This window comes from Lytechinus pictus, chromosome 11 (assembly GCF_037042905.1).
Source record: "Lytechinus pictus isolate F3 Inbred chromosome 11, Lp3.0, whole genome shotgun sequence".
NCBI classification, from domain to species: domain Eukaryota; kingdom Metazoa; phylum Echinodermata; class Echinoidea; order Temnopleuroida; family Toxopneustidae; genus Lytechinus; species Lytechinus pictus.
This window is the reverse complement of record NC_087255.1, coordinates 34,134,259-34,151,608: the sequence shown is the minus strand read 5'-3', so window position 1 is coordinate 34,151,608 and position 17,350 is coordinate 34,134,259. Positions and strand designations below refer to the sequence as shown.

At 37.7% G+C, this 17,350-nt stretch overlaps 1 protein-coding gene across 2 annotated transcripts in view; it reads left to right on the top strand.

Moving 5' to 3' along the window:
- Positions 1 to 17,031, top strand: part of LOC129271703 (beta-3 adrenergic receptor-like) — a 41,806-nt gene extending 24,775 nt beyond the window's left edge. Inside the window, exons 1-6 of one of the 2 annotated variants that reach the window (XM_064106407.1) lie at positions 1,581 to 1,903; positions 3,780 to 4,063; positions 5,257 to 5,559; positions 6,088 to 6,211; positions 7,502 to 7,918; positions 14,104 to 17,031. In XM_064106407.1, the coding sequence (XP_063962477.1) occupies positions 3,867 to 4,063; positions 5,257 to 5,559; positions 6,088 to 6,211; positions 7,502 to 7,918; positions 14,104 to 14,529 (1,467 nt within the window). In that variant the 5' untranslated portion in view covers positions 1,581 to 1,903; positions 3,780 to 3,866 and the 3' untranslated portion in view covers positions 14,530 to 17,031. Of the gene's footprint in view, positions 1 to 1,580; positions 1,904 to 3,779; positions 4,064 to 5,256; positions 5,560 to 6,087; positions 6,212 to 7,501; positions 7,919 to 14,103 lie in introns of those variants that run through there. The other variant, XM_064106408.1, reaches the window with a different exon arrangement.
- Positions 17,032 to 17,350: the final 319 nt, after the last annotated feature.

Genomic DNA, 17,350 nt, shown 5'->3' with positions numbered 1-17,350 from the left:
TTAGAATTTGGCAAATACATTAGAAGGAAAGTTGGCCCTTACATACAGACATCCGGGGTGTTGCAAGAATTGCAACGAGATTGCAATCAATTTTAAAACCTCAAATAATTCAAAAGTCTTTAAATTAATTTAAAAAAAGTTACAGTTAATAGCTAGTCTGTTTCTTGCATTGACAAGTATAAAGTCATTCGTTTTATTCAACATTGATCTATCACTGTACATTTGAACTGAATTTTAATTGCAAACATTTTTTTGCAAACCAATCTTGCGCTTTATTTTGCTGGCTGTTTGTTAAAAGAAAGGTCCGAAGTTGCACTTGACTTCAACATACGGGCCATAGACTGTAGGGTCTGTTCCTACCAATATGGCAATTTTAGATGAATTCAGTTGTTAATTTTCCTCACCACGCGGCACCGGGTCTGATTAATGGTTTCAATAATTTTGCTTGTTTGTTGATTTGCATGTTATTGTTATGGTTGGCGAGTAATTAAATCGTGCCAGTTGCTGCATAGTTATCATCGCAGAACCTTAAGGCTGAAAGTCCTCCTCTCTCTCCTTCCCTCCCTCTTCTCCATGTTCTTTCTTTCCCCCTCTCTCTCTATTTCTCTCTTTCACTCCCTCAATGTACCTTTATTTATTTGACTCATAAAGTCTCGATTGATCCTCGTTGCATCCGAATAATTTGGGCTTGATTTTTAAATCAACACAATTTTGTAGTGGTTTGTTTGGTATTGAAACGTGTAACTTCTTTTATCTTTCCATCTTTCGTCTCTACTATGTGCGTCTGTCTTTCTATCGATCTATTTTCTCTCTCCACGCCACATCTCTCTCTATCTCTCTCATCTCTCCTTTCTTCCTGTAGCCCTTTATATGCCTGTCAACTATATCTCCCTCTATCTATCATTATTATCGTGATGCAGCTTTAGTTTTACGCTAATTTAAAATCATTGTTATGTTTGTGGAAAATTAAAAGCCCACGTCTCATGTAAATTCAATTTAATATTGCTTCCCGCAATCAAAAACACTCCCATAATTTCCCCCTCATCTTTTCACTTGTCTTCTGTGGTAAACTGGCCACCATTTTCTATCTAAATAATTGATTTCTATCTCCGCCCATTTAATCACCTCGAACAATTCTTTGATTTACCGAACTGTTATTCTAATAACTTGCTCATTAGCATGCCACCGTTTTCATCAATTTCGGTTAGTGAAATAATAATCATCCCGTTGTTAATTTTCTCGCGCACTTTGCAGCGTTTACTCCACCACAAACTCCTGTCGAACTATTGTTGTTCTTTTGTTTTTTTATATTCTGCGGTCTGTTCGTTTTTCTTGACATTACGTCATGGTAAGTTTTAATGTGCTAATTTTCAATCCCACTGGTTTTTGTTTTGTTTTGTTTTGCTTTTTTTCTCTCCGCCCCCCCCCCCTCCTCTCTCCTATTCTCTCTGATCCCCCGTTTCGTTTTTTTTTTAATATCGGCTTTTACTTTGTATTTTGCAATCACATCACTCAATTAAACTGCGTGGACTCGAACCCAATTAAGGGTTGATTAGCCGGTTTTAGCTTCATTGACCGTCATTCAAAATCAAGTTATGAAACCATCAGCACGAATGTTGATGATTGGCGTTATAATTGAATAAACGTCCTGCGGTTTTGCTCAAATGCTTTTACTTATTTATTTCGTATTCATCTGAGGTTTATTAACCTTGACGATGGCGGGGAGTAATGTTCGACTAAAATGTTGTACAATTTGCCGGCTTCTCAAAGGCTTTTTATTATTAAGGAGAGAATTAACTTCACCTGTTTGAACATCAGTCTCTATAGAGTTGCTCAGCAGCGAAAATGCTTTTCACGTATAATGGCGCTCTCGAGCCTTCGGTTGTGAAAGTCAGAAAATCAGGTGAGACTCGAGTGTATCTTTTCATTTACTGGTGGACCTAGTATTATGAAAAGATTGTAATTTTGATTACGTGCAAGAATGAACTCAAGTTTTTAGAAACACTGATAAGGCCCCTATATGAATTTAGAGTAATTCCAGCTTCACCATTTGATTAAAAAAAATGAGGTTGCCTAAATGAATACATCACCAAAACAAGATAAAAAGAAGCTATAAATGAGGAACGATGACTTTATGTCTTAGTGATTTGACCAGGGCGGATGAGGCTCTTTACGTTCAAACTTTTTAATATTATTATTCTCCTGATGTATTAGCCATCAACAACACAATAAATCACGTCCTTTCTTGACGTATGGAATAAATAACCTTATCACATCGACACCTAAAGCAAAAACAAAACGATAATCTGGTCTATATCGAAAGCATATTTCTAAATTGGGAACAACTCTCATAAAACACAATCACCATTGCATCATTACCTATAGACATGGTTTGATTTTCCTTCTCTAATTTTAATGTTTAACAGTCGCGTGAATGGCAAAGGTTTTCCGTGACAGTTATGGAACATCAACGTTAATCCCCATACGGATGAATGTGATATGGAAATGAGGAAAAATCGGGATTCTAAGTTGCAGCGAAGCAGGAAATCCCTATCCAGATTGATAAATTGCATCTAATTATTAACATGACTTGTCATGAACATGATGGATACTAACATGTTGCTATGGAGATGAATATCGTTGATGTGCGCAGAATAAGTGTTTGAAAGAAATCAACTCAATACGACATTATAAAAATTGTGCTTAACATTTACCAACAAAATTTCTTCCTTTTTGTATATAACAAATACTGAATTTGCCAGTAAATGCAAACTTGCAAACTTGAAAGAAAAAGGGAAAGGAGTAGCAAAGTTATGAAATATATTTCTTTTAAAGTCATTTTTATTATTGTCTGGTGAAGAGGTTTGTGCAAAAGAATAATAAAAACATAAACAGCGCATGAATATGAATAGCTACCACAAGAGTCTTTGATATCAAAATTTCCTTCAGCAAGAAATTGATCCAAATATGTTCTGCACTCAACCCAGGTGAGGTAAATCAAAAACAATGATAAATGGGTACCGGCTAGTCCTCAAAAAGCTGTGAGCTTCGGAATCGGTAGACTCCTATACCCGGGGTAATATAGGAGTGCTTGAGCACCTATAACAAGGTGGACATGTGCATTATACAAATAGTCCAATTATTATCTCTTAGATCTTATATATCGAAAGACGTTAAAAACATACAATTTTGTAAATGCGATATCCAATAGTTGTATACAGGTCTGTGTCATTCAATTCATTTTGTCGAGGAAACTGAAAACGATTATTTTCTTCTAAAATCAGAGATTAGTCTTTTCACCAGTAAACGTACGGGTAATTTGTTTAATCTTAGATGATATAGAATAAAAAAAAAACACTCAGAACTCAGTTTATGTACACAATTTTATTGGTTACAACAAATTGCCAATGGACACACGCAATAACATATTAAATTAAACCTTTTTGGTCACTTTGAATGAAATGTTTATTGACAGAAGCTCTTAATTTCAGTCCAAGTTATACCTCAGTCATATTTCCACTACGTACGGCGGCCAGACGGCGTGTCGAAAACAGCCGTTTTGTTCCTTTTATTCACACCACCTTTCCGTAGCTGGTAACCAAAATTGTTTAAAAATTGCTGTTTTCGACTCGCCGTATGGCGGCCGTAGAGCAAATGTGACTGAGGGCGGTCACTCGATCATGTCAAGTTATCGTCTCCAAAGCACTTAGATAATAAAATGTGATAAACAATATATGTTCACTAATTATGATCAAATTCCCGTGATATTCTATTTTCAGATCAAAACCTTCTCCCTGACGAGACTAACAAGGCGACAACAGGTGGTTTCAATCTGTGGTAAACCATAGTTTAGTTGACGAGTCGCCATGACGGGGCCTGCTTACGCCCCGCAGCCGAACGATGCGACTGGAGAAGAAATGACAGGCAGTGCATCGGATAGTCTCCTGGCAAGACTTTCATCCAGCCCTGCCCCCAGCGGCATGCCGTTGTCTATGTCAGAAATTGAGTTTGATGAATCAAACGACACGAGTTCAGACTATTTTTATGATGAACACCTAATAAGGTATGTTTTGCATTTGATTTGGTTTCTTTCAGCTTGTTTGTTTTTGTGTCATAATTTTGCTTACAAGACCCTGTCTGGGAACGATTTCTTTTTAAACAGAGGATGCTGGTTTAAATTTGACAAGCAAAAAAGGGGGATTTCACCACAAAATGAATGTAATATTTTGAATGTGATTTCTGCTGTTATACCTATCAGATTTCAAGGGGTTGCAGCAGCTACTCTAATGGGGAATAACACACGCAGCACTTAAAGCACCACCCCCCCTAGGGTCATGTCTGCTGAGTTGTATTTTGTTGGGGTAAAAACACCGTACACATATTTTACTTTGTTTGCGATTACATAAAAAAACTTTCTAAAGCTTTTGGTAAAAGTTCAGTAATGTGATATAGGCATCCAATGGACCATTATTATTTCAACATCTTACCTAGATATTCAGTCACGAATGTAACATATTTTGAATATGCTATGGTATCTGATGGTTCCAATAGAATACAAATTAATAGTCCTTCTTGTGACGTCCTAATTATTTTGAAAGACGACACTCGTTTATCAATGTATTATGTATGTATGTTTTGTCATTCGTTAGATGTGTTTTATTATTTTATTGTGAATTTCGAGATCTTCACCGAGGAACGACTTCATTCACTTTAAAAAACAGTTGAGTAGAATTGTATATTGCGCTTATAAGCGTCTTCAGCTGTCAGATTAAACAAATATTTTTAACACGTCTTAGAGTACTGAGCCTTATTTCCAAGATAGATTCTTGTAAAGCTCATATGCACACCTTGATTAGTTTTCTGGGATGAATTTTGTCAACATTTTTATGCAACAAATCATGAATCCGCCTCAAGGGACTGGGAAGGATAGGAGGTTACGTTTTATGACATAGGACGGAAAAGAACGCAAATACTGCAACAGATTTATGTAGAGCATACATTATATGCTCTCCTGAATTCTGTTGCCGAATGGTCAGGAGTGGGACGATCCTTGACGATTTGCCAAGGTACGATGTAAACTTATAAAAAGACCATGCGCTTTCGTACCTGCAAAGAATACCCAAATTCGTTGTCATGGGCATTTGTTTCCCTTTCGTTAAGAACATACATTATACCATAAACAAATAGGACTAATCCTCCTAATGAAGGCCTATATGCTTACAAGTTTTCTTTCTGCCTGCAATCTATATTACACAGAGTGGTTAACATCACATCTTTCACTTTCTACGGATTCATCATCACTATCGGCCTGATTGGGAACCTAATCGTCATCTTCAGTATACTTCGTACATACCGTCGAATCTCTTTCACATCGATGATGCTGTGTAGTCTGGCTGTAGCCGACCTCCTATTCACAGCCGTCTTCATCCCGATACAGCTCTATACCAGTTACCACTCGAGTTGGGGTTTTGGTTTCTTCGGATGTTACCTGATGGCATTCCTCTGGTTCCTTGGGCCGGCTTCCTCGGCTATGATGCTGCTTGTGATTAGCGCTGAAAGGCAAGTACACTCTACAAAAAATATTGGATGAAAATTCTCCATGAGGGTAATTATGTTTCCAACCAACATTGGGCATTTCCTTATTTATATATCCAGTGTGATGACCATTTTGCCCATTCTAATTTTGTTCTTACTGGACAATATGCTTCCTGCATTTGGGTAAAATACTGCCCCAAATTGGTTGTACACATAATTACCCTCGTGCTGATTCAAATTTTACCCAATATTTTTTACAGTGTAAAGATCCTTGAATTCGATGTTTGATATTACTGTTAGGAGAGTTACAAAATGTATATCTATCTATTTGTCCACGATAACGTTTGAATATTAATGATTACCAAAAGTGACTTACACCCATATTTTTATTGGACAAAAGAGTATAAATAGATTTTCGGGAATTGTTTTATTTACATTGCAAAAATCTATGTTCACATACAGAGTGTCCTTTAATATCCTATAATAGGCAAAACAAAATTCAACAAACGCTTGCAACATAAATCAGTTATTTTCTTGATGTATATTTTACAGGTACATCGTTATCATCCACCCGCTACAGGCTAAAGTTTTCCTTACGAAAAAGATGGGACTAATTATCGTAAATGTGACGTGGCTAATAGCGATTCTATTGTCATTAGTTTCGATCCCATTCACAGTAAGTATTGTTCGTCAGCTGTAGCATAAAGCTTAACAATCAATCGTAGTGCTGATAATTCCGATTGATCAATGCAATCAGTCGTAGAATTCATACTGACGATTAATTGCTAAGCTTTATATTTCAGGACCGTGATGTTCGTTTTTGATCGCTTTTGATTATCTATCTTTATGTCACAGACACACCGTTGAAACTGACCCTAGCCTATAATCTTGGCGGAGGCTGCAGTTATTGTCTTTGCTGTTATGTTGAACGCAAGAGATACGTCTGATCTGGCGAAGACTACGCATTTGTGGCTGATGCGAGGCTGCTAACGCAGCCACAAATGCGTAGTCTTCGCCAGATCAGACGTATCTCTTGCGTTCAGCATAACAGCAAAGACAATAACTGCAGCCTCCGCCTAGATTATAGGCTAAACTTACCCCAAACCTACCGATTTTATGCCATATCGTATTAGTTTTTGCCGATCTGAATGACCGCACAGAAACGTTATTAGCGCTAAACAATGCGATAACTGAGGCCATGTTACAACAGCGATGCCTAATGCTACAATAATGCATTACTTACACGTTGAAATAAATGTTTTGACTTCACAATCCGAAAGATATGACTGGGATTACTGTTGGCGCTCTGTTTGGCGGCACTGGACTCTGCACTCGGTGAAATCGATGTAGCATTACATTTGATTAATAGGGAATTTACGAGTCGGGACGGCGGAAAAAAACTTTTTGGCAGCGGTCGGAGTGCCTTTGAAACCAATGGAATATAGGCCTATCCACCACCCTGGACTAAAAAGTTAGTGAACCCCACCAGAAAATGAACATATTTCAAGTGTTCAAGTTCTGCCATGCTTTAGATATTTAATTATGAAGTCAGGTGATAAAATATTGCATTCAATAAAGTTTATTTCTCTGGGCTCTGGGCATTTTCGATTTGGGTTCTCTAACTTTCAAGCATCACTGTAAATGCCTAACCCTGAATGCAAACACTTATCATCAAAACAGTTAAGATGGAACGCGGTTGATTTCCCGCATGCGCGTAAGAACGAGTCGATTGTTCCCTGCCAAGATGTCAGGAAGCCTCATAAACTCTCTCTCAGTGTAAAACTTTTCGATCCTATGTCAAAGAAGAGCAGAAGAGAATGTTCTTGCAATATATTTATTGCATGAATTGTGGGCAAATTTATGTAGTTACGCTCCGGAAATTTCTATGTCGTGACAAATGAATAGTGACTAACAATCCCGACTACTAGTAACAGTTCTTTGATGTGTTCCACATTCTTTGTTCCAGACGTATATGCAGTATGATGTCGAGGGAGAAACTTTCAATCACTGCAATCGGCAAACATCAACTTATACTGGAAAGGTACTTAAAATATTCTTCTTCGTCGGTGTGCTATATGCCCTCCCCCTGTTTGGTATGTTCTTCTGTAACATCCGGGTTATTATCACTCTCCATCGTAGCAGCCGTGTCACACGAACCATGCAAAGTATAAATCTTTCAAAGTCCAGCTGCACTAACAACGGCGTCCGCAGAACGACCAGTTACAGCGCAGCAAGACCTAGCTGCGGTATGGAATCGGAGATCAGCACGGTGGTGTCACACGGGGGTATGAGCAACGGGGCGACTGGTGATGCAGCATCCAACCTGAAAGGCGGTGGGAAACGTAAAAGTAGGATGCATTCGACATTGCAAGAGAGAAAGAGGGTAAGAAAAGTGTATCACAATCCCATATCTGAATTATTGCTATCACAGTCCGTGCTTCACCCCATGCTTTATCTATAAGATAAGTTTAGGGCTAACGTTACGCCTGACGTTCTCCTAAGGTTCCTCTAAGACTGCATCATCTAGCATTTTCATCTAGTTTTTTTAGTACTGACTGGAAGCTAGCGCTACGCAAACCGTTGCAATCCGATTGGTGTGTGACCCATCTGCAGACCAGGGGAGCGTTTCATGAAAGGACTTGTCGGACGTTTTATCCGACAAGTCCTGTTTTATCCGACAGTTACCATAGTAACAGTGCCTCACAGCCAATCAAAATCAAGGAAAGATGTCAGATCTGACAACTTGTCGGACAAAAATCTTGATGAAACGCTCCCCTGACTTCACACAATGTATATACAATTGCAGCCTCGGGGCCCTACTTCCTAGGGACTTGATACTGATTGGTTTGCAACGTTAGTTAGTAACTTGCTCTACGATTGGCTAGATGTCGGATGGAGGCTATGATCTCCTACAATCCAAATGTAGATACTGTTCATTTCAAATCCCCAAATATGCCTTATTTGCACTTCGTATCCAACTTAATTGTGAGCCATAGGTTGGCAAAAGCTGTGACGTCAAAACTCTCACTGATTTACAATCTTGTCACTCGCCAGTCTGGTTGAAAAAATGACAGGTAGTTTTCTTAGCCTATGTAGGAATACAACTAACCTCATAGTTGTCCCTATGTGATTATCGACTCTGCATTTCTGGTATCAAACTGTCTTCTGTGTGACGTGGAATCCCCAGATAAGCTGTTCTCCAAAATCATGAATTTTGTTGATTTGTCAATGATCTACGCGTCTATTTTCAACATAAATCATGGCACCGTTCTATCCTTTTACATAATCTATAGGTATACCACCTTGTAAAAGGCTGTGGTATTTAACCCTTCTTTAAGTGCTTCGAAAAATAAATGTAATTGCATTTGATGATATGATCCTGAAAAGTAGGGATAGGCCAATAGGTCATTCATCTTAGTAATCATTGTTCTGAAGTATAGATTTTCAGGGCCAGTGCCAAAATTGGTTTGATTTGTAAGAGAGGGACGGCAAATTAGTTGGAAAATAAGACTCCACCGACCCCCTCCTGTCAATATTAGTGTGATGGATATAATGTACAACTCCACCCTTACTGTTTTTCTCAATACCACTCCCCTGACTTTGACCTTCAGATGCAATTTTCTCAAACTCAAACATACAGAGCGTTCTGAAGCACCATTAAAGGTCATCAACATTAACTGTTTAGTCAAAGGGCATTCAATGTAAGCGACAGCTACCACTATAGCTCCACTGGGCTATTTCCGGTTATTAATAGATGGGTCCTTGTATTACAATAAAATGATCATTGCATGGCGAACTTTCGGATCGACCAAAATAATGATAAAGTCAATATAGCGTTCGCCTTCTTCCGTCCCATGCTAAGCTCGTTCAAACATCGTTTGACAAGGTCTGGTATATACCCCGGTTTTAGCAGGTCTAATTACGCATCGGTGCAATATTCACTGGTTACCACTCCAAATTACCCACCAGCAATGGCAGGCTTTTTATAGCTTCGCTGTGAAAAATGGGACGAAAGCGTATGATTATATCGCGCTTAATTGAAGCAGCACTCTCAATTATGCTCATTATAACTGCAATCAAATGCCAGTGAAAATGGTTTGATGCCTGATAATGGATATCTAATTAAATCCGAGTAAATGGGCACTGATTTTCAGGCTTGATATTTTGTGATTTTGTGAAATGAGGACACTTGTTGTCCGTTGTTGTCTCATTCCAATATTAAATTGCAGGACACAATACAGCAAATAATGTCCATTCAGGATTGCCATTTAAACAATAGAAAATGAATGGGGAACCTGTAAAGTATAATTGGTCGATTGGTTATGAGATGTTTGGGGTAGATTAATAAAGAAAAATAATAGGAAAACTAGCCCCCCCCCCCCTTCCCCGAAAAAGAAAATAAACCATTGTAATAATAAGATATAGGGAAAATGTAACAAACGGGGAAATATTCACCTGACACATCATGCCGAGTGAAAGGGGGAGAAGACGAATGATGAAGAAGGGGGATGGGGGTAAAGTATTCTAAACAGCCATGTCATAAGTCTTACAGTTCAATGCTATTATTAATGGTACGATCGCATAAACCAAAAATTTGACCGAAAACGTCAACATGACCGAATAATAGCAAGAAAGAAATAAATTCAGTGCAAATATCAAATATCAACACTAAAAAGTTGATGTATACAGGTGCATTATTATACATGTACCTGTAAATCAAAAAACAAATTTATATCTTTTTATCGAAAAGTACAGCACACTTTCCCATTGTTTTCCCTCTTCTCCAAATGGTTTACTTTTTAAAGGACTTTAATTGGTCTAGTATTCACAATAGCTGAATATAAAGTAAAAGGTCGTTAATTAATACAAAACAGATTGCAGACATGCTTCATTCAGGACGCTACATAATCCGTTTACATTCGAATGAAACCTTTTAAAATGTTCCGATCTAATAATCCTAATCTCATTGGTCTATTTTCGTGAATGCGTTTCAAACTCGAGGGCATGTCTATCGGTTGGGTGTGTATATTCTTTCACTCACACCTACCCCCTTCCGACCTCCCTTCTGCTCTTAATTCGACAAAATAATGACTCAGGTTCCTCGACCTCTGAAGAAAACCTGCATTAAACCTTCCACCTCGAGGCAACAGAAAGGGACTGCAGGAAACACACGAATAAACATTTATTCTGTCACCTCAGTGGTAGAAATTCTACATCGGCTATCGAACTTTTTCGTTGAGATGAAATGGGTGGAAGGGAGCGAATTACATCCTTTGTCACTGGGGGGTGTACTTTCAACCCGGATACAGTAGCAGAAAGATGAGGAATGGATGAGAGAAAGGTATTGAGGATAGATGACAGTCAGGTGGATTATGCTGCAGTCCCACCAAAGACACCGACTCCAAACCGACCGATGATATACCATTGGTAATAATGTAATAGCTTTGATCGGTCTGGTGTCCGTTTAGCCCGTGTGACTGGTGCATTACTTGATATAATATTTCCGTGTTTGGTCGGGGTTTCACTATCAGAGATTGACAGAATGGTTAGATTCAAATGAAAGGGTTCAAGATTGACGGGTAGAAGGACTTAAGATGCTTGGAATCAAGAGGGATACCGAGGTATACTTTAACTTTGAAAGGCAGGTTTAATGAGGGTCCCATTTGAGATGACAGGGGTAAATGAAGTTATGACGAAAAAGAAAGTCCATGCACTTCTGAATGCGCATATTGCATGATCAAGAGCATCACCCTGAATGGAATGTTTTAACATCAATAATTGTTAAATGAAATGTAAAAAGTTACCTTTTAAACAGCACCGAGCATATACGCTTTTGTATCTTTAACCATATAAAATCCTCTGCAAAATAATACGTCGCTCAAATGCAATGATATTCTATCTATCTTAATTCCAATGCAATCGAGTGGTATTTCTTATACATTTCTTTATTCAGTTATATTGCTCGTTTGTTAATCTTAAGTATTAAAGTATTAAAAATCATCCCTTGGTGTATGTGTGTGTGAGTTTTTTTTTTTTAGTGAGCAATTTTTTTCTTTTCTTAATTATTTTCGAACAGCCATTGGGTGCTATATTTCCGCATGGTGAAATTATTATAAAATGATAAATTATTTTTTTGTATAACTCCTCTAAATTCTGAATGGTTGTATAACTATATATTAAAAGAGGAGAAGTGTTTTTCAGGCAATGCACGTATATACATGTACATGTAAAATTAACGTGTCAAAAGGTTTTTGCACTATGTACACCTCAGGCTCGCACAATGGTGAATATAATTTCGTCACCCACCCCATCCAGACTCCTGACATTTAACTTTATGAAATAATGTACACTATGCTGCTCATTATTATAATGGATTTTATAATGGACTTTAATCACACCTATACAGAACATTTAGGCTTTTGTATCTAGCATAGCCAGGGGACATGTGCGTTATTCTAAAAATAACATGCCTTCCATTAAACCAAGGTAAATAAGTTGTTTGATGTTTTAAGGTTGAGGTGCTTCCGCCTGTCTGAAAGACAATGTCCCACTTTCTCCAGTCATACAAAGCTAATCAATTAGTGTCTGGTAGTAGGCAAATGCTATAAATTCTCGGGTGTCATTCTTCCAAGAAAATCGCCCCGATCGCAATTTACTCTTTCAATTTATGCTTTGATCACGGCAGCCTTGATCAGGGTGAGCAGTGCAATTTTTATGAACTAATACGGATTGACCCGAACAAAACGAGATATAATGATAACTTTGAATAAATGCTTCGTATATTGAAAGTTTTCTACCCTTGTTGAAAACAAGAGTGCTACTTATTCTGAGTGGGATAATTGGTTAACCTAACCTCTTTCAGTCACTTTAGATATAAATTATTCTCGAGAAATAGTGTAATGGTATATTTTTGATGTCACCAATTTTTTTCAATGGCGAAACCAGAAGTTTTCGTGGGAGGGGCAAAAAGAGGGCCTACTTTTTCGCGAAATTATTTCTGACAAGCAACCGAAAAACAAAAAAATCAAACGTCACGACATTGGACTTTCCCGTCAAAATTATTTTCGCACGTTTATCATATTCATGACGCGATTGTTTTTTTTTTAACTCTGTATTTTCATTTTGATCACCACTGCCCCCACTTTTTCTCTCACTAGGCCTATCATTCTTGCCCCTTTTTGTCCATCCCTTCCTTTAGTACTGTCACCCGAACTCAATATAGTTCACTATTCTTCAGCCGGCCGCATTCTAACCGTAATACAATAGTGTTGGATTTAGTCCTTCAAAATCATTATAGGAAATCACGGTTTCTTTGTAACTTCCGTCTGATCTAGTTGAGATCCCATAATTCAATTTCTTAACATTCGGATAGAGTAGCTAAGTCAATTTCATGCATGCGGTCGGACAGAACGAAGAAGGCAAAATGTTTTCGCGGCATCCTTTTTCTCAACACTGAAGTACATTAATGGTGCAACCAGCGAAATATTTCCTGAGGGTGTTTCATTAAGCTGTTCATGGATGGTGGTGTGGTATATAACTGTCAAGAAAGGATGAATGCTTCTTGTATACGGATACATTTCAGATGTCGCACTTAATTCTATTAAGTAAAAACGCCGTTTAAAATGCTTTACAACGCTGTTTACAATATCAATTTTTTGCCGTAATTTTATAACAAGTAAAACAAGTGGTTCAATTCTTCAACAACAAAGTTTGATTTCAATATTCAATTTTCGATGAATTAAGCGTGTTTTTAATTTGTTAAACAACTACGGAATTTCGTTGAACAGAGTTCTGTAACTTTCAAACGGCATTTTTACATAGCGCACAAGAAAAATATAAATATACGTGTAGTCATTAAAATGGAGATTCAGTGGTTGAATTAGATAAACGTCTTGTCACAGGTCATAAGCACCGCAATGGGATTTGAACCCCGTATTTTGTGATTAATATATAGTCATGGGAGGTATTATTTCGTCCATGGTACTTCTACTCTATTAATAGTAGGATATATCACTAATGATATAGAAAGGGGAAAGAAAAAGGAAACAAACACAAGAAGGAAGTTGACTGATAGGCGAAATTGCATCGCGGGTTGTTTCATATCTACTGTGGATGAACAGTATGTAAAATATATATATATATTGAAGACAATACAGTCTGACAAAAATCTGATCGAATCCGGGACCATCCAAAATTCAATTAACGCAGATCTAATAGAATTGATTTTTAAAAAGAAATTTAGGTTTCTATTAAAATCATGAATAAATGTCGGTTCAGGGAAACGTCTGATTTGTTAGACAAAACCAACTCGTAAATCTCTGTCAGTTACCCTGTTTATGCACAAACAGTGTCAAACTTGTTGCAGTAGATCCAATCAGTTATGATTTGCTGTGAGTGATACATGTGTCTTTTTTAACTTTGGAGAACCGCAGGGATATGTGTTTGGTCCTTCAATATTACATATTCATATAAAACGTATGAATTACGTTGATTATTGTATTATTTTTTATTTCTAATGATTGATTTACTATTCTCTTTCTCTCCCCCCCCCCCCCTATCTTCAAATAGGTGATGGTTCTTCTGGGCATCTTAGTTGTAACCTATGCCGTTCTGTGGGGACCTCTGATGGTTTTACTGATACTCGGTCTTCACGTGGAAATCGACGACACAGTCAACAGCCTCCTCTCTATTGCCTTTCATCTCCTCGCCATGTCCAACAGCGCTTTCAACCCCCTGGTCTACGCTCTCATGTCACGAAGCTTCAGGAAAATCATCAAGAACGCATTCACCTTATGTTGCAGTCGCATGCCGTCACCGCGGCTACAGCTGCGAAATTACCGCTTCACGTCGACGCGTGACCGCGGTTCGAGCCTGTCTTCAACGCAAATGACTCAGTTCTCAATGCGTTCTATCAATAACGCGGACTCTTTGAAACGTTCTAATGGAGCGAACCCACATGGGTATATATACCTCCGTAATAACAACGTCCACTAATAAAAGCATGAATAATTGACTCAAATTTGGACATGTTGTATAGCTTCTCTTATTGAGTATTCATCTTATCTTTAAACGGAACTTTGCAATACCCTTGAATATTTTGAAGATAATTCAAAGACATCTACAAAAAAATGATAAAAATCGGTTGTTCTTATCAGGTATCTACTCCAACATGTCTAATTATTTAATGAGAACGGATTAACATGTTAAGATTCACGAAATATATTTATTATTTATAAATATCCTACTTGTTTTATTCGATGTAGGCCTAACTAAGTTATCTTTATTCGTTCGCCAACTATCAGAACCAAACCAACTCATACGGCGGGTTGAGTTTAACCTCTTTCGGCATGTTCGGGTAGAGAAACGGCATGTTGGGATTATTCATGTCACACTTAATATGATCAAGTTATTTAAAAACAATATTTTTCACGTCAAGAAAGCGCTCCAACAACCGGGAAATATAAACAGATAAGAGAATCCAGAAAAATTGAAATAATATTATATAACCCACACACATCTTGAACGTGTTGAAAAGGCGTATTATCTTTATAGTTCGTGATTAATCTTAATTGATTTATTTATTGATATATTGATAAATCTGTTGTACATAATATTTTTACATTCTAAATGTTTTGAGTGTCTTTCAAGTTATTGCTGCACGCAGCATGTAAATAGTCATCTCTAACTTGTCTAATGTTTGTTACTTTGTCGGTGCAACGATAATATTCACCATTGTCTATATTGTTTAATCTACGACAATAAACATGATAAAAACAATTATCATCCATACCATTCTTGTGCGAAAACAAAATTGTGTTATTAAGATCATTAAACCACCGAGACGATTAGCCGAATTCTCATTTTACTATAAATAATTGAATAACATTAATGATAATGTGCAAGTTTGATTAATTACATATTGTATCGTTCTGTAACAGTCTGTTTATAGTTGAAGATGATTTTTTTTTCAAGTAACGTTAACTTGAGGATGCTCGTTTAAATATTTCGTTTGAAATTTCTGTTAAATCAAATTCATACATGTATCACCGGGTTCTAGGATAATTGCCCTCCGATGATAATTTCCCCGGACAATTTCCCCCTGAGGACAACTATCCCCCGAGGACAATTACCCCCGGACAATTACCCCCTGGACAATCACCTCATAGGACAATTACCCCCCCCCCCCGGACAATCCTCCCGAGTACAGTTACCCCGAGGTCATTTACCCCCAAGGACAATTACTCCAGAGGACAATAACACCCTGGACAATTACCCCCGAAAAATTATCCCCGGACAACTATCACCAAGGAAAATCACCCCCGGAAAATTACCCCCCCCCCTCCGGCATCGATGTTAGAATCAAGCGGGACCCATTGTAAGTCTTGGCCGGTGGCACAGGTTTTTGAAATATTTTCTACTTTATCTTATCACAATAACTGTCTATTTCTGTTTCTCTTTTATATTGCTCCCTTTCCTCTCTCTCTCGCACTATCTTCTTTTTCCCATCCCCTTTTATTTTGGTTTAGCGTCGCCTTCTGCGTCATGAAAAATGGGGGGGGGGGCTTGTGCCCCAAACCTCCCCGAATCAGAGACAAATAGGTTCCGAATTTACCGATATTCGGGCAGAATCAGTCCGAATTTATTCGGGAGAACTCGGTTTTGGTGCAACCCTAGCTATATGTTTTGACATTGTTCGCGGCTCACGTGAAATCTGCACTTCAAGGAGAATTTTGTGGGTCTCTGGAAATTTCATTTACTTATCTAACTAAATCCTTTTAAGGTCTGTACATTATACCTCAATGATGTGGTACATTACAATCTTTTTAGATGTGTTGAATTCGATCAAAATCAGGATTAACAATATTGTGTATATCAATGCAATTACAATGTGACGTTTACCCGTGATTTCTGTACATAAAGCTCATAACTTCTTTACAGTAAACAAGGTCTGTTGCAATAACTCAATCGTTATTTCATATCGACTTTGCACTTTTCAATCATGCCATCAGCATGATCAATGGGGATAAAGCATGTCTTGATTTGTATCTGAGTCAAGTAAATAATCAGTTTTCACGGGCCCGCATACGATGGGGTTTTTTATTCTGTGTGGTGAAAAAAAAATCATATTTTTTATAGCTGGGGTTCCAAACCTTTCATAAGCGAGTGCGATGGTCCTTTGGGTATTTCAAATCGTTTCAATTTAGAAAGAATTTCCACAGATTTTTACATTTGTTTGACAAACTTCATGAAACGTTTTGCTCTATTTTGTTGGCGTATCCGTGAAAAGACATCTTAATAAGTAAAATATTCAAAATTACTGGCTCTTAAACAGGCATTATATACCGTCCTCACGGGTCTCTAATGTACAACAAAACTGCACAAATTATTCGTGAAAACGTGCAAAAAGAATTGTATCTGTTTCAACGCGACTGTATCCCAGTCGTAGCCTGATAATGAACGAGTTGTAAAATATATTTAACATTTCTATTTTAAGAACTGCATTCAGCTTCCTTATTGTTGATGTAATTGTTGCTGCATGGTATAGGGGTCAATTCCATTAATTTATTTTTCAGCTTGAAGTGATGATGAAAAAGATGACGACAGTAGACGATAATGATAAGGATGAAGTTGATGGTATTGATTGATACTTATGAAAATGATAGCGGTAAAGATAATCACGAAAATGATAACATGGGGTGGTATATAGCGGCGGTGGTGTTGGCGGTGTTGGTGGTAGTGATCAATACTGATTGTGTTTGTGATTGTTGTGATGATGGTGATTGTTTCGATGATGATGGTGGTGGTGGTGTTTGTG